Genomic DNA, 17,520 nt, shown 5'->3' on the forward strand with positions numbered 1-17,520 from the left:
GGCGCCCCAGCCTTGGCTCAGCCCCCAGGAGCCCAGCGAACCGCTGCTCCCTCGTGGTGTGAGGGCGGTGATGTTTTTCCTCCCACCCACTTTTGGGTCCCCCCGCCCCCCTCGCGCGCACTCTAGCTCTCTCCACAACCTGCGAGCCACAGATCTCAGAGGAGCGCCAGGGAGAGCTTGGAGCGCGTGCACCGGTGGAAGACAGAGGAAGCCAGTGAACAGGTCAGTGAGCAGTGCCTGGCTTCTGCTTCCCCTACCTTCCTTTCCAGCCTTTGCACAGGTGGAGTATCTTCTGCTGGCCGGAGCCACTCCTGAAAGTTCCCAGAGGGCGCCCCAAACTCTCTCGATCTGTCACCTCAACTCGATTTAGGTTCCAGCTGCCAGCGGCCAGGGTGGAGGTGGGGCCCAGGGTGCCTGACCCGAGGTAGGTTGGGGATTCTGAATTCGAACTCACCACTCTCCACTCCCTACTCAGCCTGCATATTTCCATGCTCTGGTGCTTCTGGAGGCCAAATGGGAAGCTACCTAACGGGTTCTGGAATCCCCTTAGTTATCCCATTTGTCCAGAGCCTTTTTTCTCACTTGCTGAAGTGCCCTGGACCAGTGGGAGATTAATATGTGCTAAAGTTAATGAAACAGGAGAGGGGAGAGAGAGAGAGAGAGAGAGAGAGAGAGAGAGACTCCCTAGCCCTCTAGCCTCTGGACAGTTGCCTCATTTTCCAACCTAAACAACTGGGGTCAGAGTTTGAGATGCTAGGCTCAGGAAGCAATCCAGTATTGCCAGGGCCTGGAAAGCCTGCCTTATAGTCCCTCTGGCCCTGCCACTACCTCTATGAAAATGGGCAGTTGAGTTCTGTAGGCTCAAGGGAGCTTGAGATTATTGTTGGGAATAAAATGAAATTATAACAAGATGTTTTGCAAGCCATTGTTTGTCAATAGTAAGTAGCAATGAAGGCATTGACTCTGAAAAGAGTCACCTGGGCTAGAACTGCCATTTTTGAGTGAACTGAGCCTTTCTTTTTGGGAGGTAGAGTGGGGAGAGGATGTTAGCCATCACTGTCTGAGACTGCAGTGTCTTCCTATTGTCCGAAAGAGAATTGCTAACCCGGGGGCTATCCCACAGATGATAGTGAATGTGAGATTACAAGGTCTGTCAAGCCTCTCAGTAAGGATTAGAGACGCTGTGGGACGGGGCCTGAAGAACTGGCTGACATGTGCTCAGCCCTTTCTTCCTCTGAGAATGTTCTACCCAGGAGACCTCTTCTGAAAATGGACAGGCTCCTGTCAACTTGATGGCTCAGACTGCCTTGCAGTTATAGCTGGGCAAGGAGACCTTGGGCCCTTTGCTTGATGCAAATGAACAATGCAAATGCTTGTTTCATGGCATATTAATCTACACATTTCTTTAGGTTCTGACATGTTTCTTTTTGTCTTATAAAGCTCAGTCTCCCTCTCCCCTCCCCAGTGTCAGTTGCAGGGTTTCATTTTCTTTGTTGTTTTCTTGCTGTGGCTTGGATCTCCCCAAAACATGTCAATGGCTACATTTCTAAGTAACCTGTAAAAGAACCAGTGCAAGTTTAATGGCATAGCCTGTGTGAAGCAGAGAGTTAATGCAGAAATAACTCCAGTTAACTGGGTCAAAGTATAATTTGAAAAATTAAGGACAGTTTGGCTCTTTGCAAGTGAAAGACTCGGCATGTTTGCTGAGCAATGCTTGCTTGTGTTTATTGCTACAGTCCCAGCAAATGTCTTGCACCACCCTGCTCCCACAAAAGAAAAAATAAAATGGATAAGAGAAATTGAATGGTGAGGAGACCTGGAAGGGAACTCTGCTTAGTTTATATTTCTGCACAGAATACAAAGGCAGGACTCCAGGATCTTGTAAATCAAAAGTGAAGATTTATAAAGCGATTAGTTTTCTGATGTTCTACATCACAGCCTGGGAGGCCACAAAGATGACAGGAACAGCAAAAGAGATTAATTGCTCTCTCGTCACCAACTTTTCTATTTGCTCATAACATTAGTTGGGACCCAAGAAAAGCAAAAAAAAAAATCTAAGAGCTGTTTTCTTGCCAGCATGAGTTATGAAGCAATGCTACTGTTCACTGAATCGCCCAACCATTGTACAAGAAAAACAACCCTGTTGGTTCTTGCATGGGGAGACCTGAAAACTGTGGTTTGAGAAATACTTCCTGAGATCCATATGTGATTGTGATAAATTGGATTTCAGTGGTTTAAAAAAATATTTCTCATTTGGAGATTTGGGGGATAAGCTTATTAAAGTAGACTCAGAAAGAACGTCCCAACTGTTCATGCAAATGATTTGCTTCAAGGGAACCTGGTAGCTCTTAGAAGACAGAGACATTCTGAATGATTGAAGGTGGACCACAAACTCACCGAGGGACCAAGACATCAGAACCTATACCTTTGACAGGCTAGGAATATGTCTGAGGACAATTTAGTTCTTGTTTAAGGAGCAGGGAGGAGTTAGAGAAGGCAGAATGGTATGGAAAATCCTGGCTGATGACACAAGTTATTCTCTATGATTAGTTATCCTTTGGTTATTATATGCATAAATGGATTTTCAAATACCTGGACAACTTCAGAGCATTTAAAGTATGAGCTGTGGTATCCATATCACAGCCCAAAGACAATTTACTTCTCCAGAATGATCATCTTGCATTTCTTCCAGCTCTTTATACTAGGTATTTAGGTTGGATCCTCTGAAAAGTTCAACGAGCTGAGTTACCGTCCAGGGTTAAGCCCAGATTGAAATATGATGTTTCTCAAGTATTTAAATATTTTCAAATCACCAATTGGAAGAGTTTTGCAAACTCTAAAGCCTATGGAAATGACCTGTGACTGGATATGAGCTGTAGCAAACTTTCTCTGTTTGAAGGCTCAAAAGATTTAAGATTTCTACCCCTTAGACTGGAAATGTAAGTCTCACATTTTTAAGAATTGTAGTTGCTTTATAATGTTCTTTTGCCTGGTGGTGTAATGTAACACATTAACTATTTAATTTTGCCTAAATTTTCTGAAAAGTGACCTTTTTTACATTTCCATTTCACAATATGCCTGAGCCATTCAGGTATTTAATTGCATCCATTTGCTAATTACATCTATGTTTTCCAACATAAGTAAGCCAAACTGAAGAGCCTTATAGATCCAATGGAGGACATAGGAGAAACACTGAACTTTGTGCTTCATCCCTGAAGTATTAATAAAACAGAAGTCTTGAAGATAAGATTAGTTAACTTTCAGAAATTGTTTGGGTCTCATGCCTATCATTTTTATCTAGTTTGCCAAAGTAGCTGTTTTGCAAACCCCCGTTTCCCTTTTTCCCCCAAAGAAAATCTCTTGAGAAATCAATTTTAATTCCCTTAGAAATGAGATTTTAAAATTTATTTTTATTTCCCTACGACTTGACTTAGCATTGGATAGAAATGCATGTTCATTGTCTTCGCAAGACAAGAAAGGCAGGTTCTATTTCTTACACAGGAAAACAATGCTTGCACTTATGTAAATTCTCCAAAGTTTTTTTTTTTCCTAGCACGTTAGAAACACTAAGCATCAGTGATCTCCATCACTTTCAGAGGATCTTTTTAAAGTCTTTCTGTTTTCTTCCCAACAGCTTGACTACACCAGACCCTGGAAGTTTTGAGTTGCCTTTTGCAGTGGCCAAAATGAGAAATAAGTGGAAAATGGGAGGAATAAAATACATCTTTACCTTGTTGCTGTTCTTTCTTTTCCTAGAAGGAAGCAAAACAGAGCAAGTAAAACGTAAGTGTCTCAAGTTTTAAAAACAGGATGCTTTTTTGTAATTTCTTTGAAAATGTGGTTATAATCTGTGTTGAATGTGATGTAGCCCAAATGTGGCCATGCCATTATTCTAAGAGAAGAAAGTGATTGTTACTGGTTTATGCATGAATTGATAAGAGAATAAGAGTTTTGAATCAGGCCAACTAAATTTGGGGCTGTTTTTCTGATTATCATATAGTTTTCATCTCATAGTACACATGACACATTAGCCTATTTTCCTTTTCCTGTTTTAAACTGTACGAATCTCATTCCATTTTACGTAACTCTAGAAATATCTGACAGTTGAGCTGGATTTTTCTCAAATTTCAGACTCTTCAGCAAAGGTTTTCAGTGTATGAAAAAGAATAACGGGAAAAAAAGAAAAAGTAAAGTGGGCTTTGCCTATTCCCTTATGCAGAAAATAAAGAAGGAAAAAGCCTTCACATGAGCTGGATTCAGATGAAAAATCCTTTGAGGAAATTGAGATTCCAGGGACCGTGAGCAAATTGGATGCCATTTATTGAAAGGAATAATTCCCTGCAAAGCCAGGGAATATTTCTAGAAAATCAGCGATCCGTGTGATGGGCTAACATGTTGGAGAGAACAGAATGGCAGGAAGTGGAGCTAATTAACCCTCATTGCCGCCACATTTGGGAGATTTATGAGTAACCATTGACTTCTCTGCTCTTGTTAGGAGCTTTCTGCTGCCTTCACACAGTACGAGCCTCAGCTTCTTTGGGCCAATTACAGCCACCTCTGAGCTGGACACTTGCTCCAAATTTTCAAGAAAAGCCATAGCTGTAGTTCCCTTTTTTGGCTGCATCAAAAGAAGCACAAAGTGGAACTGTTCCAAAAAGGGCATTCTCTGCTCCAATGAACTTATTCATAAGAGGGAACTGTGAAAATATTCTTGGTAGGAGCTGAATTAGTATCCAAAGCCCATCATTTAAACATTTATCTCCTCTATTAGCATAAGTTACATATATTAGGCATGAAGTTTGTTGAAAGGGGGAACAAACTTATTCCATTGTTTTGTGTGTTTCTGTACTGCTGTGATTTTCAGAGTAAACTTAGCCTTCTTCCTGGGAAAAATAATGATTTTATTAGGTTTTTAAATATGAATGATGTATAGTGATATCTAGTATGATTGGGCCATAAGACGAAACTTAGCAGGGCACGACCTTAGCAAGGAAGCTTGGATCAACCTCTCCCCATGTATTCGTTAAACTCCTTCCTCTTCCACTTCGATATACTCCATCAGATCCCTCCTTTTCTAGAAGTTGTCCCCTTGATTTAAGGGGACTTGATAAAAAAGTTTTCTATTCATTCTCAGCTCAGCACAGCCCACAATCAGCTGGGCTTAAATTCCGTTCTCTCTTAGGAAGAAACTTCCCTTATAGCCTGTTACTGATGGCATCATGGGGAAAACAAGCAACTCTTAGAACACCATCTCTCCTGGGAAGCCTTCCATATTTATGAAGGATTGAGGAATATTGCCCATGTGATGTAGGGCTTAGTTGAAAAAAACAAAGAAAAATGCAACTTAAAAACTATTTACAGACCAAAAACTGTAACTTTTTAACGTTTCCTACTGCCTATGAATTTGTCCCAAGCCCTTTTGATATTCAGTTGGTGTCAAAATGATTATGTAACACATGGCCTAGGGCACCAGTTTTGGTCTGGTGTTTCAGGCTTTTAATCAGAAGATGAAGGCAAGGTCGTGGTCATTCCCTGAATGAGCCATTCAGCATCATTCTTTGTGGCCACACCAAGCTAACTATCTCAAAGACGTATGCAAACTTATCTCTACTAAAGGGGAAATCTCAAAGCATATGCCCAATGTATGTTGCCCCCACCACACATACACACTGCATGCGCAGAGCTTTACACTGTAGCTCTAACAGTGGAAGTATCAATCCATTGGTGAATGGACATGTAATGTACTATAATGCAACCATTAAAATGTGCTTATTGAAAATTGATAGCCATGGAAAATACTTATATTAACTTATTTTAACATTTTCATATTATAAAATTAATAATACTTACTTTACAAAACACTATGAAAGTATCTCAGCTTTGTAGAGAATATGTATCCCATAACTCCCATCCCAAACCCCCAGGCTAGCCATTACTAACAGTTTGCATGTGATGTGTTCTTCCAAACTCTTTTCTCTGTGTTATGAAAATACATTGATATGTTTATAGACTGTTTTCTTTTACAAAAATGGGACATGTGTCTTTTTCTGTAACTTGTTTTTATTCAGCAATGTGTCTAGGACATCCTTCCATGTCAGAACATTGCAATATAAAAGTACCATATTCATTCTAATGCCTTCAGTTTCCAGTTGTGTAAGTGTGCCATGGTTTATTTAACCAGTCTCTATTTGTAGATATTTAGGTTGTTTTCAGTTTTTGCTATTACAAATAAGGCACTAATGAACACCTTTAGGCAGTTAGGTAAGTACTTGTGAGGAATCGTTAGGTCAATGTCTACGTTCAGTTTTAATCTTCTAAGGACTGTCAAATTTTCCTCAAAAACAGTTGTATTAATTTATACTCCCACTATCTTTGTATGAGTTCCCATTTTTAATTCTTTTACCAAAAGTATTATTATTCTTGGATTTTAGGACAAGTTTAATAGGGGAAACCACATTTCAGTTTTGCTGTGATATTTTCCTCTTACTGGAGCATCCTTTCAGTTATTTTTTAATCCAATTGCATTTCTTCAGTGAATTGCATATTTTTCAGTTGGGTTGCTTGTCTTATTGGTTTGTAAAAGTTTACTTATTACCATTTTGTTATTTCAAATTTTCTCATTCACTTTTTGCATTTCAAATATCATTTTCCCCATCTGCCATTGGCTTTAAACTTTAAGTTGTATTTTCTCACAAAGAATTTTAATTTTTTGTGTAGCCAGAGCTGTCATTCATTTCATGTGGCTTCTGGATTTCTTGTTATTCCTAGGAATGTCTTTTTAACTCCATATTGTTATATATTGTTCTACTGCTTATATAATTTGGGGTTTTACCCATAGTTCTCTATTCCATCTAAATTTATAATCATGTATGGTGTGTAATAGGGAACCAATTTTCTTTATTTCTGGTAGTAGGTTCATGAATATTATTTTTGTTCATCTTTGTGCTTCTAGTTGTTCCAAAGTTTTCACAATTGGCAAGAATTACTTTTATGTAGAAGAAAAACCCTTTAAAAGAATATCTCATTCCACATGTATTCTATAGAAGGGTAGGTATGAGAGTGTAAGAAGGCAAAAGAGGGGCTTTTGTTTCTTTTTAACTTAGAGAAACTTCAGGAAACATGTGTGAGTGTAGCTCCTTGTTGCCAGATAACCATTTTACCCAAGAAAGCCAAGGGTTTTTTTCTTTGTTTTTTTGTTTTGTTTTTTATCATTCACAAGATGGTTAGAATATAAGCTCTAAATCAAAGAAGGTGCTCTGTAGCTTGTTTGCACTCCTATTTTGGATATCAAAGTGGAATGAAGGGGGGGCACCATTATGGCTAAAGATACTCATTCAGTTGGTGTAAAATCTGAAGAGGTCTTCAAAAAATGCTATATTTGAGGAAAGCTGTTTTCACAAGAAAATGTTGAGGTGGGTGCTGCCACTTGCTAGCAGCTAAGTAGACATCATTACAGTTGCGCTCCTAGGAGGGAAGACAGGCTCAGGAACCCAGGAAATATTGATGGTGCATTTCAGTCGATGAATGAGCCATTTGTGCCTTATATAAAAGTTTGTTACTGTTCAGAATCAGCAAGGTTTGAAGTCTTTAACTGGGAAAATGTCTTTCTGTAGCTCCATTATGCTGTGTTGTTAAAGTTCTAGTGAAAAAGGCCAATAACTCTTTTGAAGTTCAAAGGAGTGTAACATTTAGTGCATAATATTCATTCAAATATGGGACAAATAGAATGAAGTGTTTGCTTCTTCCAGCAGTTCTAACTTAGGTAATGAACTATTGATCAAAGTGACGTGGAAGAATTGAGTTGTTAGGAATATTCAGTTATTTTGAATTGACCATCCTGTGCCACATCTGGCACAGGATCTAGGGGGAGGAATTTCTCATTTACGTCACAGAGTCCATTTTTGTATATTCTTTATTGTTGAAAGTATTATATATGTCCCCTTTTCCCTCTATTGTCTTCTCCCAGTCTGCCCCGCTCCCAGCCCCAGCTTTCACCCTCCCCCATTATCTGTGTCCATAGACTATGGTTATATGCATACAAGATCTTTGGTTGAACTCCTATCTCTCCTCCATCTCCCACCCTCCACAGCCTTCCTGAAGTTTGACGGTCTGTTCTATGACTGTGTCTCTGGCTCTATTTTTGTCCATCAGTTTATATTGTTCATTATATTCCACAAGTGAGCACAATCATGTGATACTTATCTATATCTGACTGACTTATTTTGCTTAGCATAATGCTCTCCAGTTCCATCCATGCTGTTGCAAATGGTAAGAGTTCTTGCTTTTTTACAGCAGTGTAGTATTCCATTGTGTAGCTGTACCACAGTTTTTTAATCCACTCACCTGCTGATGGGAACTTAGGCTGTTTCCAAATCTTAGCTATGGTAAGTTGTGCTGCTATGAACATAGGGATGCATATATTCTTTCAGAATGGTATTTCTGATTTCTTGGGACATATTCCTAGAAATGGGATTACTGGCTTAAATGGGAGTTCCATTTTGATTTTTTGACAAAAGTCCATACTGGTTTTCACAGAGGCTGCAGCAGTCTGCATTCCCACCACCAGTGTACTAGGGTTCCCTTTTCTCCACATCCTTGCCAGCACTTGTCATTTGTTGATTTCTTGATGACAGCCATTCTGACAGGTGTGAGATGGTACCTTATTTTCGTTTTGATTTGCATATCTCTGATGGTTAGTGTCTTTGAGCATGTTTTCATATGTCTCTTGGCCTTCTGTATGTCCTATTTCAAAAGTGTCTATATAGGTCCTTTGCCTGTTTTTTTTTATTGGATTGTTTATCTTCTTTTTGTTAAGGCACAATCATGTGATACTTATCTATATCTGACTGACTTATTTTGCTTAGCATAATGCTCTCCAGTTCCATCCATGCTGTTGCAAATGGTAAGAGTTCTTGCTTTTTTACAGCAGTGTAGTATTCCATTGTGTAGCTGTACCACAGTTTTTTAATCCACTCACCTGCTGATGGGAACTTAGGCTGTTTCCAAATCTTAGCTATGGTAAGTTGTGCTGCTATGAACATAGGGATGCATATATTCTTTCAGAATGGTATTTCTGATTTCTTGGGACATATTCCTAGAAATGGGATTACTGGCTTAAATGGGAGTTCCATTTTGATTTTTTGACAAAAGTCCATACTGGTTTTCACAGAGGCTGCAGCAGTCTGCATTCCCACCACCAGTGTACTAGGGTTCCCTTTTCTCCACATCCTTGCCAGCACTTGTCATTTGTTGATTTCTTGATGACAGCCATTCTGACAGGTGTGAGATGGTACCTTATTTTCGTTTTGATTTGCATATCTCTGATGGTTAGTGTCTTTGAGCATGTTTTCATATGTCTCTTGGCCTTCTGTATGTCCTATTTCAAAAGTGTCTATATAGGTCCTTTGCCTGTTTTTTTTTATTGGATTGTTTATCTTCTTTTTGTTAAGTTTTATGAGTTCCCTATAAATTTCGGAGATTAAAACCTTATCATATGTCATATTGGCAAATATGTTCCTCCATGCAGTGGGTTTTCTTATTGTTTTGTTGATGGTTTCTTTTTCTGTGCAGAAGCTTTTTATTTTGATGTAGTCCCGTTTGTTTATTTTTCTCCTTCATTTTCATTGTCCCAGGAGACGTATTGCTATGAGCTATATCTGATATTTTGCTGCCAATGTATTCTTCTAAGATTTTTATGGTTTCCTGTCTTACATTTAAGTCTTTTATCCATTTTGAGTGTATTTTTGTGTATGGTGTATGTTGGTGGTCAAGTTTCATTTTTATGCAAGTATCTGACCAATTTTCCCAACACCATTTATTGAAGATATTGTCTTAACTCCATTGTATGCTCTTGCATCCTTTGTCAAATATTAATTGAACATAATGGTTTGGGTCGATTTCAGGGTTCTGGTTCTGTTCCATTGGTCTATGTGTCTGTTCTTGACCAGTACCATGGTGTTTTGTGTTTTGAGAACAGTGGCTTTGTAATATAGCTTGATATCTGGTATTGTCATCCCTCCAACATTGTTCTTCTTTCTCAAGATTGCTGCGGCTATTCGGGGTCTTTTTTTATTCCATATACATTTTTGGAGAGTTTGTTCTTGGTCTGTGAAATATGTCATTGGTATTTTAATGGGGATTGTGTTAAATCTATAGATTGCTTTGGGTAGTATGGACATTTTAATGACGTTGATTCTACCAATTCATGAACATGGTATATTCTTCCACTAGTGTATATCTTCCTCTATCTCTTTTTTCCACATCCTATAGTTTTCTGAGTACAGGTCTTTTACATACTTAGCTAAGTTTATTCCTAGGTATCTTAACTTTGTTGTTGCAATGGTAAATGTGATTGTTTTTTTTAGTTTCTCTTTCTGTGAGTTCATTATGGGTGTATAGAAATCCCATAGATTTATGGGTGTTCATTTTGTATCCTGCTATGTTTCCAAATGCATTTATTAAATCAAGTAGCTTTTTGATGGAATCTTTAGGGTTTTCTATGTAAGTATCATTTCATCAGTGAATAATGAAACTTTTACTTCCTTTCCAGTTCAGATGTCTTTTATTCCTTCTTCTTGTGTGATTGCTATGGCTAGCACATCTAGTACTGAGTAGAATAGGAGTAGTGAAACTGGGCATCCCTGTCTTATTCCTGTTCTTAGGGGAAATGATTTTAGTTTTTGCCCATTGAGTATGTTGTTGACTGTAGGTTTGTCCTATAAGGCTTTTATTATGTTGAGGTATGATCCCTCTATTTCCACTTTACTGAAAGTTTTTATCAAGAAAGGGTGTTGGAGCCCTAGCCAGTTTAGCTTAGTGGATAGAGTGTCGCCCTGTGGACTGAAGGGTCCTGGGTTCTATTCTGGTCAAGGGCACATGCCTGGGTTGTAGGTTTGATTCCCAGTGGGGAGCGTGCAGTAGGCAACTGATCAATGATTCTCTCTCATCATTGATGTTTATATCTCTCTCTCCCTCTCCCTCCCTGAAAGCAATAAAATATATATTTTTTTTAAAAAAAGAAAGGGTGTTGGAATTTGTTGAATGCTTTTTTCTGCATCTATTTATATGATCATGTGATTTTTGTCTCTCAGTTTGTTTATGTGATGCATCACATTTATTGATTTGCGGATATTGTACCATCCTTGCATCCTCAGAATAAATCCCATTTGGTCATGGTGTATGATCTTTCTAATGTAATGCTGGATCCAATTTTCTAGAATTTTTTTGAGGATTTTAGCATCTGTGTTCATCAGGGATATTGGCTTGTAATTCTCTTTCTTTGTAGTGTCTTTATCTGGTTTCAGGAGTAGGGTAATGCTGGCTTTATAAAAAGAGCTTGGAAGTGTTCCTTCCTCTTGAATTTTTTGTAATAGTCTGAGGAAGGTAGGTTTTCGTTCTCTGAATGTTTGGTAAAACACCCCTGTGAAGCCATCTGACCAGGGCTTTTGTTTCCTGAAATGTTTTGATTACTGCTTCAATTGCTTCCATAGTTATGAGCCTATTCAGATATTTTTATTCTTCCTGATTGAATTTTGGAAGATTGTATTTTTCTAGGAATATGTCCATTTCATATAGTTTGTCCAGTTTGTTGGAAAACAGTTGTTGGCAGTATTTTTTTTTACAATCCTTTGTATGTCTGTGGTGTTGGTTGTTACTTCTCCTCTTTCATTTCTGATTTTGTTTACTTGGGTCCTCTCTCTTTGCTTTTTGATGAGCCTGGCTAGAGGCTCATCAATCTTGTTTATCCTTTCAAAGAACCAGTTCTTGGTTCTATTTACCTTTGGTGTTTTGTTTTGTTTTTTTATTGTCTCTATGTCATTTATTTCCACTCCAACCTTTATTACTTCCTTCCTTCTGCTTACTCTGGACTTTTCTTGTTGCTCTCTTTCTAATTTTTTAAGTTGTAGGGATAGATAATTTATTACCAATTTTTCTTGTTTTTAGACATAGGCCTGTAGTGCTATGAACTTCCCTCTCAGGACTGTTTTCACTGTGTCCCATAGATTTTGGATTGTTGTGTTTTCATTGTCATTTGTTTCCAGGATGTTTTTTTATTTCTTCTTTGATATCTTTGGTAACCCAATCATTGTTTAATATCAAGCTATTTAGCCTCCAAGTGTTTGATTTTTTTATGGTAGTTGATTTCTAATTTTATGCCATTTCATCTGAGAAGATGCTTGTTATGATTTCAATCTTCTTGAATTTGAAGAGACTTTGCCTATGTCATAATATGTGGTCTATCTTTGAAAAAGTCCCATGTGCACTTGAGAAGAATGTATATTCCATAGCTTTGGGATTTAATGTTCTGAAAATGTCAATTAGTTCCATCGGATCTAGTGAGTCTTTTAGGATTGCTGTTTTCTGTGTGTGTGTTTTTTTTTGTCTGGAGGATTAATCCAGCGATGTCAATAGGGTATTAAAGTACCCTACTATGATTGTATTGCTGTCGATCTCACCCTTGATATCTTCCAGAAGTTTGTTTGTTTTTTTAATTTTATTTCTTTATTTTTTTTAATGTAGTTGGGTGCTCCTGTATTGGGTGCATATATGTTTACCAGAGTTATATCCTCTTGTTGTATCAATCCCTTTAGAATTATGAAGTGGCCTTCCTTGTCTCTTGTTATGGCCTTCACTTTGAGGTCTATTTTGTCAGATATAAGTATTGCTACTCCTGCTTTTATTTCATTTCCATTTGCCTGACAATTTGTTTCCATCCCTTCATTTTCAGTATGTATGAGTCCCTTGTCCTGAGGTGGGTCTCTTGTAGCAGCATATATCTGGACCATGTTTTCTTATTAATTCATCCACCCTATGTTTTTTGATTGGAGCATGTAATTCATTTACGTTTAAAATTATCATTGATAATTACTTGCTTGTAGCCATTTTTATTCTTTATGCCTGCGTTCCTTCTTCCCTTTCTTTTCCTTCTTTTTACAACAGTTCCTATAGCATTTATTGCATTTCTGGCTTGGTGATAATAAACTCCATTAGCCTTTTTTTGTCTGTGAAGTTCCTGATTTACCCCTCAATTTTGAATGATAACCTTGCTGGATAGATTATTTTTGGATTCATTCCCTTGCTTTGCATCACTTTGTATACCTCATTCCATTCCCTTATGGCCTGATGTGTTTATGTTGAGAAATCACTTGATAGTCTAATGGGAGATCCCTTGTAGGTAACTCTCTCTGTCTCTCTCTTGCAGCCCTTAAGATTATCTCTTTGTTGTTAATGTTTGCCATTGTTATTACGACGTGTCTTGGTGAGGGTCTTTTTTGGATTCATCTTTTTGGGACTCTCTGTGCTTGTGTGACTTTTTTCTTCAACAAGTCAAGGAAGTTTCCTGCCATTACTTTTTCAAATAGGTTTTCTAATCCTTTCTCCTCCTCTTGTCCTTCTTGCACCCCTATTTGTGGATGTTGCTTCATTTCATGTTGTCCCAAAGCTCCTTTAAACTCTCCTCCTGCTTTCTAGTTTTTTTTTTATCTTGCTGTTTGGTCCTCAGCTTCTTCTAGTCTACTTTTGAAACCTTCCATAGTGTTCTTTATTGCAGCTATATCATTCTCCATTCCCTCTTGATTTTTACCTATGTTGCTGAATTTCTCATCCAGAAGGGTTAGCATCTTTATGACCATTACTCTGAATTCTTTCTCTAAGATATTGGTTGCCTTCATTTCATTTAGTTCATTTTCTGGTGATTCCTCCTTTTCTTTCCTTTGGGCGTTGTTTCTTTGTCTCCTCATTTTTTTTCTGTCTCTTTCTGGCTCAGGCCACCCTACTTGGGGTCTGAGAGATTGAAGCCAGGACTTGCTAGCCCAAAGTCTGTGTTTCTTTTGAGTTTCACACCTTTATTGTCTCTGCTCTGAGTTGTAACCCCTTCTTCCACAGCTCTGGTCTCTCAGTTGTCCATTTCAGATACTTGGGGTCGGCAGGGGCACATGCACAGTTCCTCTGGTGTAAGTCTCCCTGTGAAGGCCCAGAACATGTAATTCACTGTGAAGCCCTGACACCCAAGGCAGGTTGGCACCGTACATCCCTCTGGCAGTGCACTTGAATCATTGTCCTGTGATTTGTGTCTAGGCACACCCGGTTGCACCAGCAGCTCTGTCTTTGGGCCAAGGATGAAGTGTGTGCAGGGCAACAGCTCTGTTCTGGGGCTGGAGAGTGGGATACCCCTGTCTTGCACTCACAATGTGGGGATCTGAAGTGTGGGACCCTGGGACACTGGGTCCAGGCTCTAGTGAGGAGGCACAGCTCAGGAGGTCTCTCTGGCAAGCACTCACTGCAAAAGTCTGGGAGCCCACAAGGTCCTGCACCCCCTCACTGCCAGAGCACTGTGGTGGTCCCATGTGAGTTATGGCTGGCAAGCAAATCCTTGCACAGTTCCGGGGGTAGTGTCCAAGGTCAGTCTGGGTATTGGTGTGGCTGCACTCCTGGCCTCTGCTGCTCCCCTCTACAAGGTGGCGTGGGCTCCACATGCTGGCCTGGGAGTGTCTGCCACAGTAGCAGGGCTCCCTGTCTAGGAGAGCCCTATCTGCCAGTCCCCAGGACTCCTGTGATATCTAACTGTCCCTCACTCACCCGTACACACACCACACATGTCCACACATAAGCCTCTTACTCATTTACTCTGTCACACTCTCTCCCTCCCTGCTGTCCTGTTGGCTGCTATGTTGGTATTCCCAGAGTCCATTCTTGATTTATTAGGTGAGTTAGCTGGATCTTCCAAGGGACTAGATTCTCACTAACTTATCTCTTTGGGAGAAAAGCTTCCAACATCCACATTTGGCTGAAAATGAAAGGAGTTTTCAGGAAGGAAAAGCCACCAAAAGATGTAAGGGAAGGAAAAAGATACTTAGAAAATTTTCAGACATGTAAAGCATGGCCTTATGGAACCTACCAAAAGTCTCTCTGTCTATTGTTAATCCAACAAAACAGATTTGAGTTTTCTTTATCCAGATTCTAACTTTGACATTTGAGGTGATTATTGGATAATAGAATATTCATGTCTCAGAAATGTAAATAGGTGGAAGTAAAATAAAGGAATAATACTTAAACTTATAAGCTTAATGCTTTTCAAAGTACTTTCTTAATTATTTTTTGTGTGTGTTGGAAAGGCAGTGGGGTTGGATGTAGAGAGAGGCTTTGGAGTCCACTTAGGTCAAAAAGCCCAACTCCATGGCTTTTTTTGCTTTGGGAATGTCCCTTAATGTCTCCAGCTTTAGTTTTCTTATCAGTACAGTGGGACAAATAAAAGCATAATGACCATCAACATGGGCATTTGAACAATAAATGAGATTGTGGACACCAACTGCCTTGCAACAGTGACTGACACATAGTTAGTTTTTAGTAAGTGGTAGCTATTAGAGCAGTGATGGCGAACCTATGACACGCGTGTCAGAGGTGACACGCGAACTCATTTTTTTGGTTGATTTTTCTTTGTTAAATGGCATTTAAATATATAAAATAAATATCAAAAATATAAGTCTTTGTTTTACTATGGTTGCAAATATCAAAAAATTTCTATATGTGACACGGCACCAGAGTTAAGTTAGGGTTTTTCAAAATGCTGACACGCCGAGCTCAAAAGGTTCGCCATCACTGTATTAGAGTAACTCTTTTTAAAGCCAAGTGATATAATCCCATTAATTTTAGATGAGAAACTTGAAAACCAATTAGGGCAGGTGACTTTGTACAAGGAAAGAAAACAAGTCCAAGCTTGGACCAGAACTAAAACCCAGGTCTCCAAATTCAGTGTTCTGTTGACTACACCAATTTAACTCTAGCAATTATGTGAAGAAGCTGGTTTATTTTGTGAAATAGAAGCCTAGTCTGTTGCACATGGCTTAGATATCACAGGACTCCCAGTTAACACATAAGAGATGATCCAAATTAGTGAATAAAAAGCTTTGTAACCAGAATTCCCAAAAGGGACAATATACCATGTGGGAATTAAAAAACAAAGACTACAACTAAAGTTATACATAAATCTAAATAAGCTAAGTCAAAGGAAATTTGTGAGGAAGGTTTAAAATATATGCCTTTATGTCCATGCTTCTTATATTTCTCTGACTTCTCAGTAGAATTGGAATGTCCTCAGAGTTTAATGGAAAGAAGACTGTGCTTTAAGTCAGGAGACCTGGTTTTTGGTCAGTTCTGTTGCTTGCTGTGTGGTATTGGTTGAGTCATGTATGCTATCTGAACTAAAGATTCTCTACATATAAACGAAAAGGAATTCTTAGTTTCGGGACAGCAAACTAAAGGATACCAGAATAGGAGATGGTGAGGTGAAACAAAGGAAGCTAAGGCTCTGACTTTAGGTACTTAGAGAACACCTGGACTTTGTCACAAGATCATTGCAAAGAGTATTTCATTCATTTAAGATTTATAACCTAGCCCACTCAGAATGGCTCAGTGGTTGAGCGCCATCCTATGAAACAGAAGGTCATGGTTCAATTCATGCTCAGGGCACATGCCTGGGTTGTGGGCTCGATCCCCAGTGTGGGGCACGCAGGAGGCAGTCAATTGATAATTCTCTCTCATCACTGATGTTTCTGTCCCCCCCTTCCTCTCTAAAAGAAATAAAAATATTAAAAACAGATTTATAACCTGTTTGCTTATACAAAATTTTAGATACAGGTTATATGTGAAATAATAATTGTAAGATAATGTTTTTGAAGATGAAACAAAATAGAGGCCATCTGAAGAAAATAGAAAGAGTAGATATCTTTAACACCTGATTTGGTACATTATAGTATTAGCACTCTAATTTGACTTGTGCTTCCTGGAAGGATAAAAAGAGAAACTTTGTTGGCAAGAGAAAATTACAGTTTCATCCACAGGGATCTATTTCCCATTGCCTACGTACTCAATCTGTATTGATCATGGAATGTTTGAATGAAGCACATTCTTGGTGTAAAAAGGCATTATCTGAAACCTTGTTTTCGTAGAAGAAAAAATAATTTTAACTCAATAAAGGTCTTTCTACAAGTGCTAAGGAAATGTGGTCCAGGTACTTTACCTTTACATGATCTAAGTTAATAGAAGGCTAGAACATGGAAATGTTAAACAACTGATGTTTAATATGCCAAGTATAATGGATTTTCAATTATCAGATGCCTTAAGCAAACTTTATATTAACATGCTTTTTTCTGATTTTTAAAATAGATGCTCATTGTTAAACATTCAAAAGGTACATATCAGTATAAGGAAAATAAAATTTATTGGTAACCTCAACATGCAAGGATTTTGCACAAAATCCTATGCCGGATGACATGTAAGAGATGATTCTAGCCAGAGACATATTCAAGTCAGGTTTTACCAACCAAGCAGAATTTCTGTAAAAGGATTTCCCCATGGACTCATACTAAAGACTAATGAGAATACCATCAGCTCCCAGTTATCCATGCTAATGGAAATAGGACAGTACAATGAATTACAATTTCATGGAAAATCTTTTTTTAAAAATTTTGTTTTATTGCTTAAAGTATTACAAAGAGTATTACATATGTCTCCTTTCCCCAC

General features: G+C 38.6%; 1 protein-coding gene across 4 annotated transcripts in view; it reads left to right on the forward strand.

Annotated features, from left to right (window-relative positions):
- The first annotated feature begins 6 nt into the window (after positions 1–6).
- Positions 7–17,520, forward strand: part of CHRDL1 (chordin-like 1) — a 167,928-nt gene continuing 150,414 nt past the window's right edge. For 3 of the 4 annotated variants that reach the window (XM_005865202.2, XM_014538817.1, XM_005865200.2), the window contains exons 1-2: positions 7–222; positions 3,635–3,783. In XM_005865202.2, coding sequence (XP_005865264.2) covers positions 71–222; positions 3,635–3,783 — 301 coding nt within the window. In that variant the 5' untranslated portion in view covers positions 7–70. Of the gene's footprint in view, positions 223–2,909; positions 2,940–3,634; positions 3,784–17,520 lie in introns of those variants that run through there. The other variant, XM_014538818.1, reaches the window with a different exon arrangement.

The sequence above is a fragment of the Myotis brandtii genome, unplaced genomic scaffold, assembly GCF_000412655.1.
Source record: "Myotis brandtii unplaced genomic scaffold, ASM41265v1 scaffold199, whole genome shotgun sequence".
Taxonomy (NCBI): domain Eukaryota; kingdom Metazoa; phylum Chordata; class Mammalia; order Chiroptera; family Vespertilionidae; genus Myotis; species Myotis brandtii.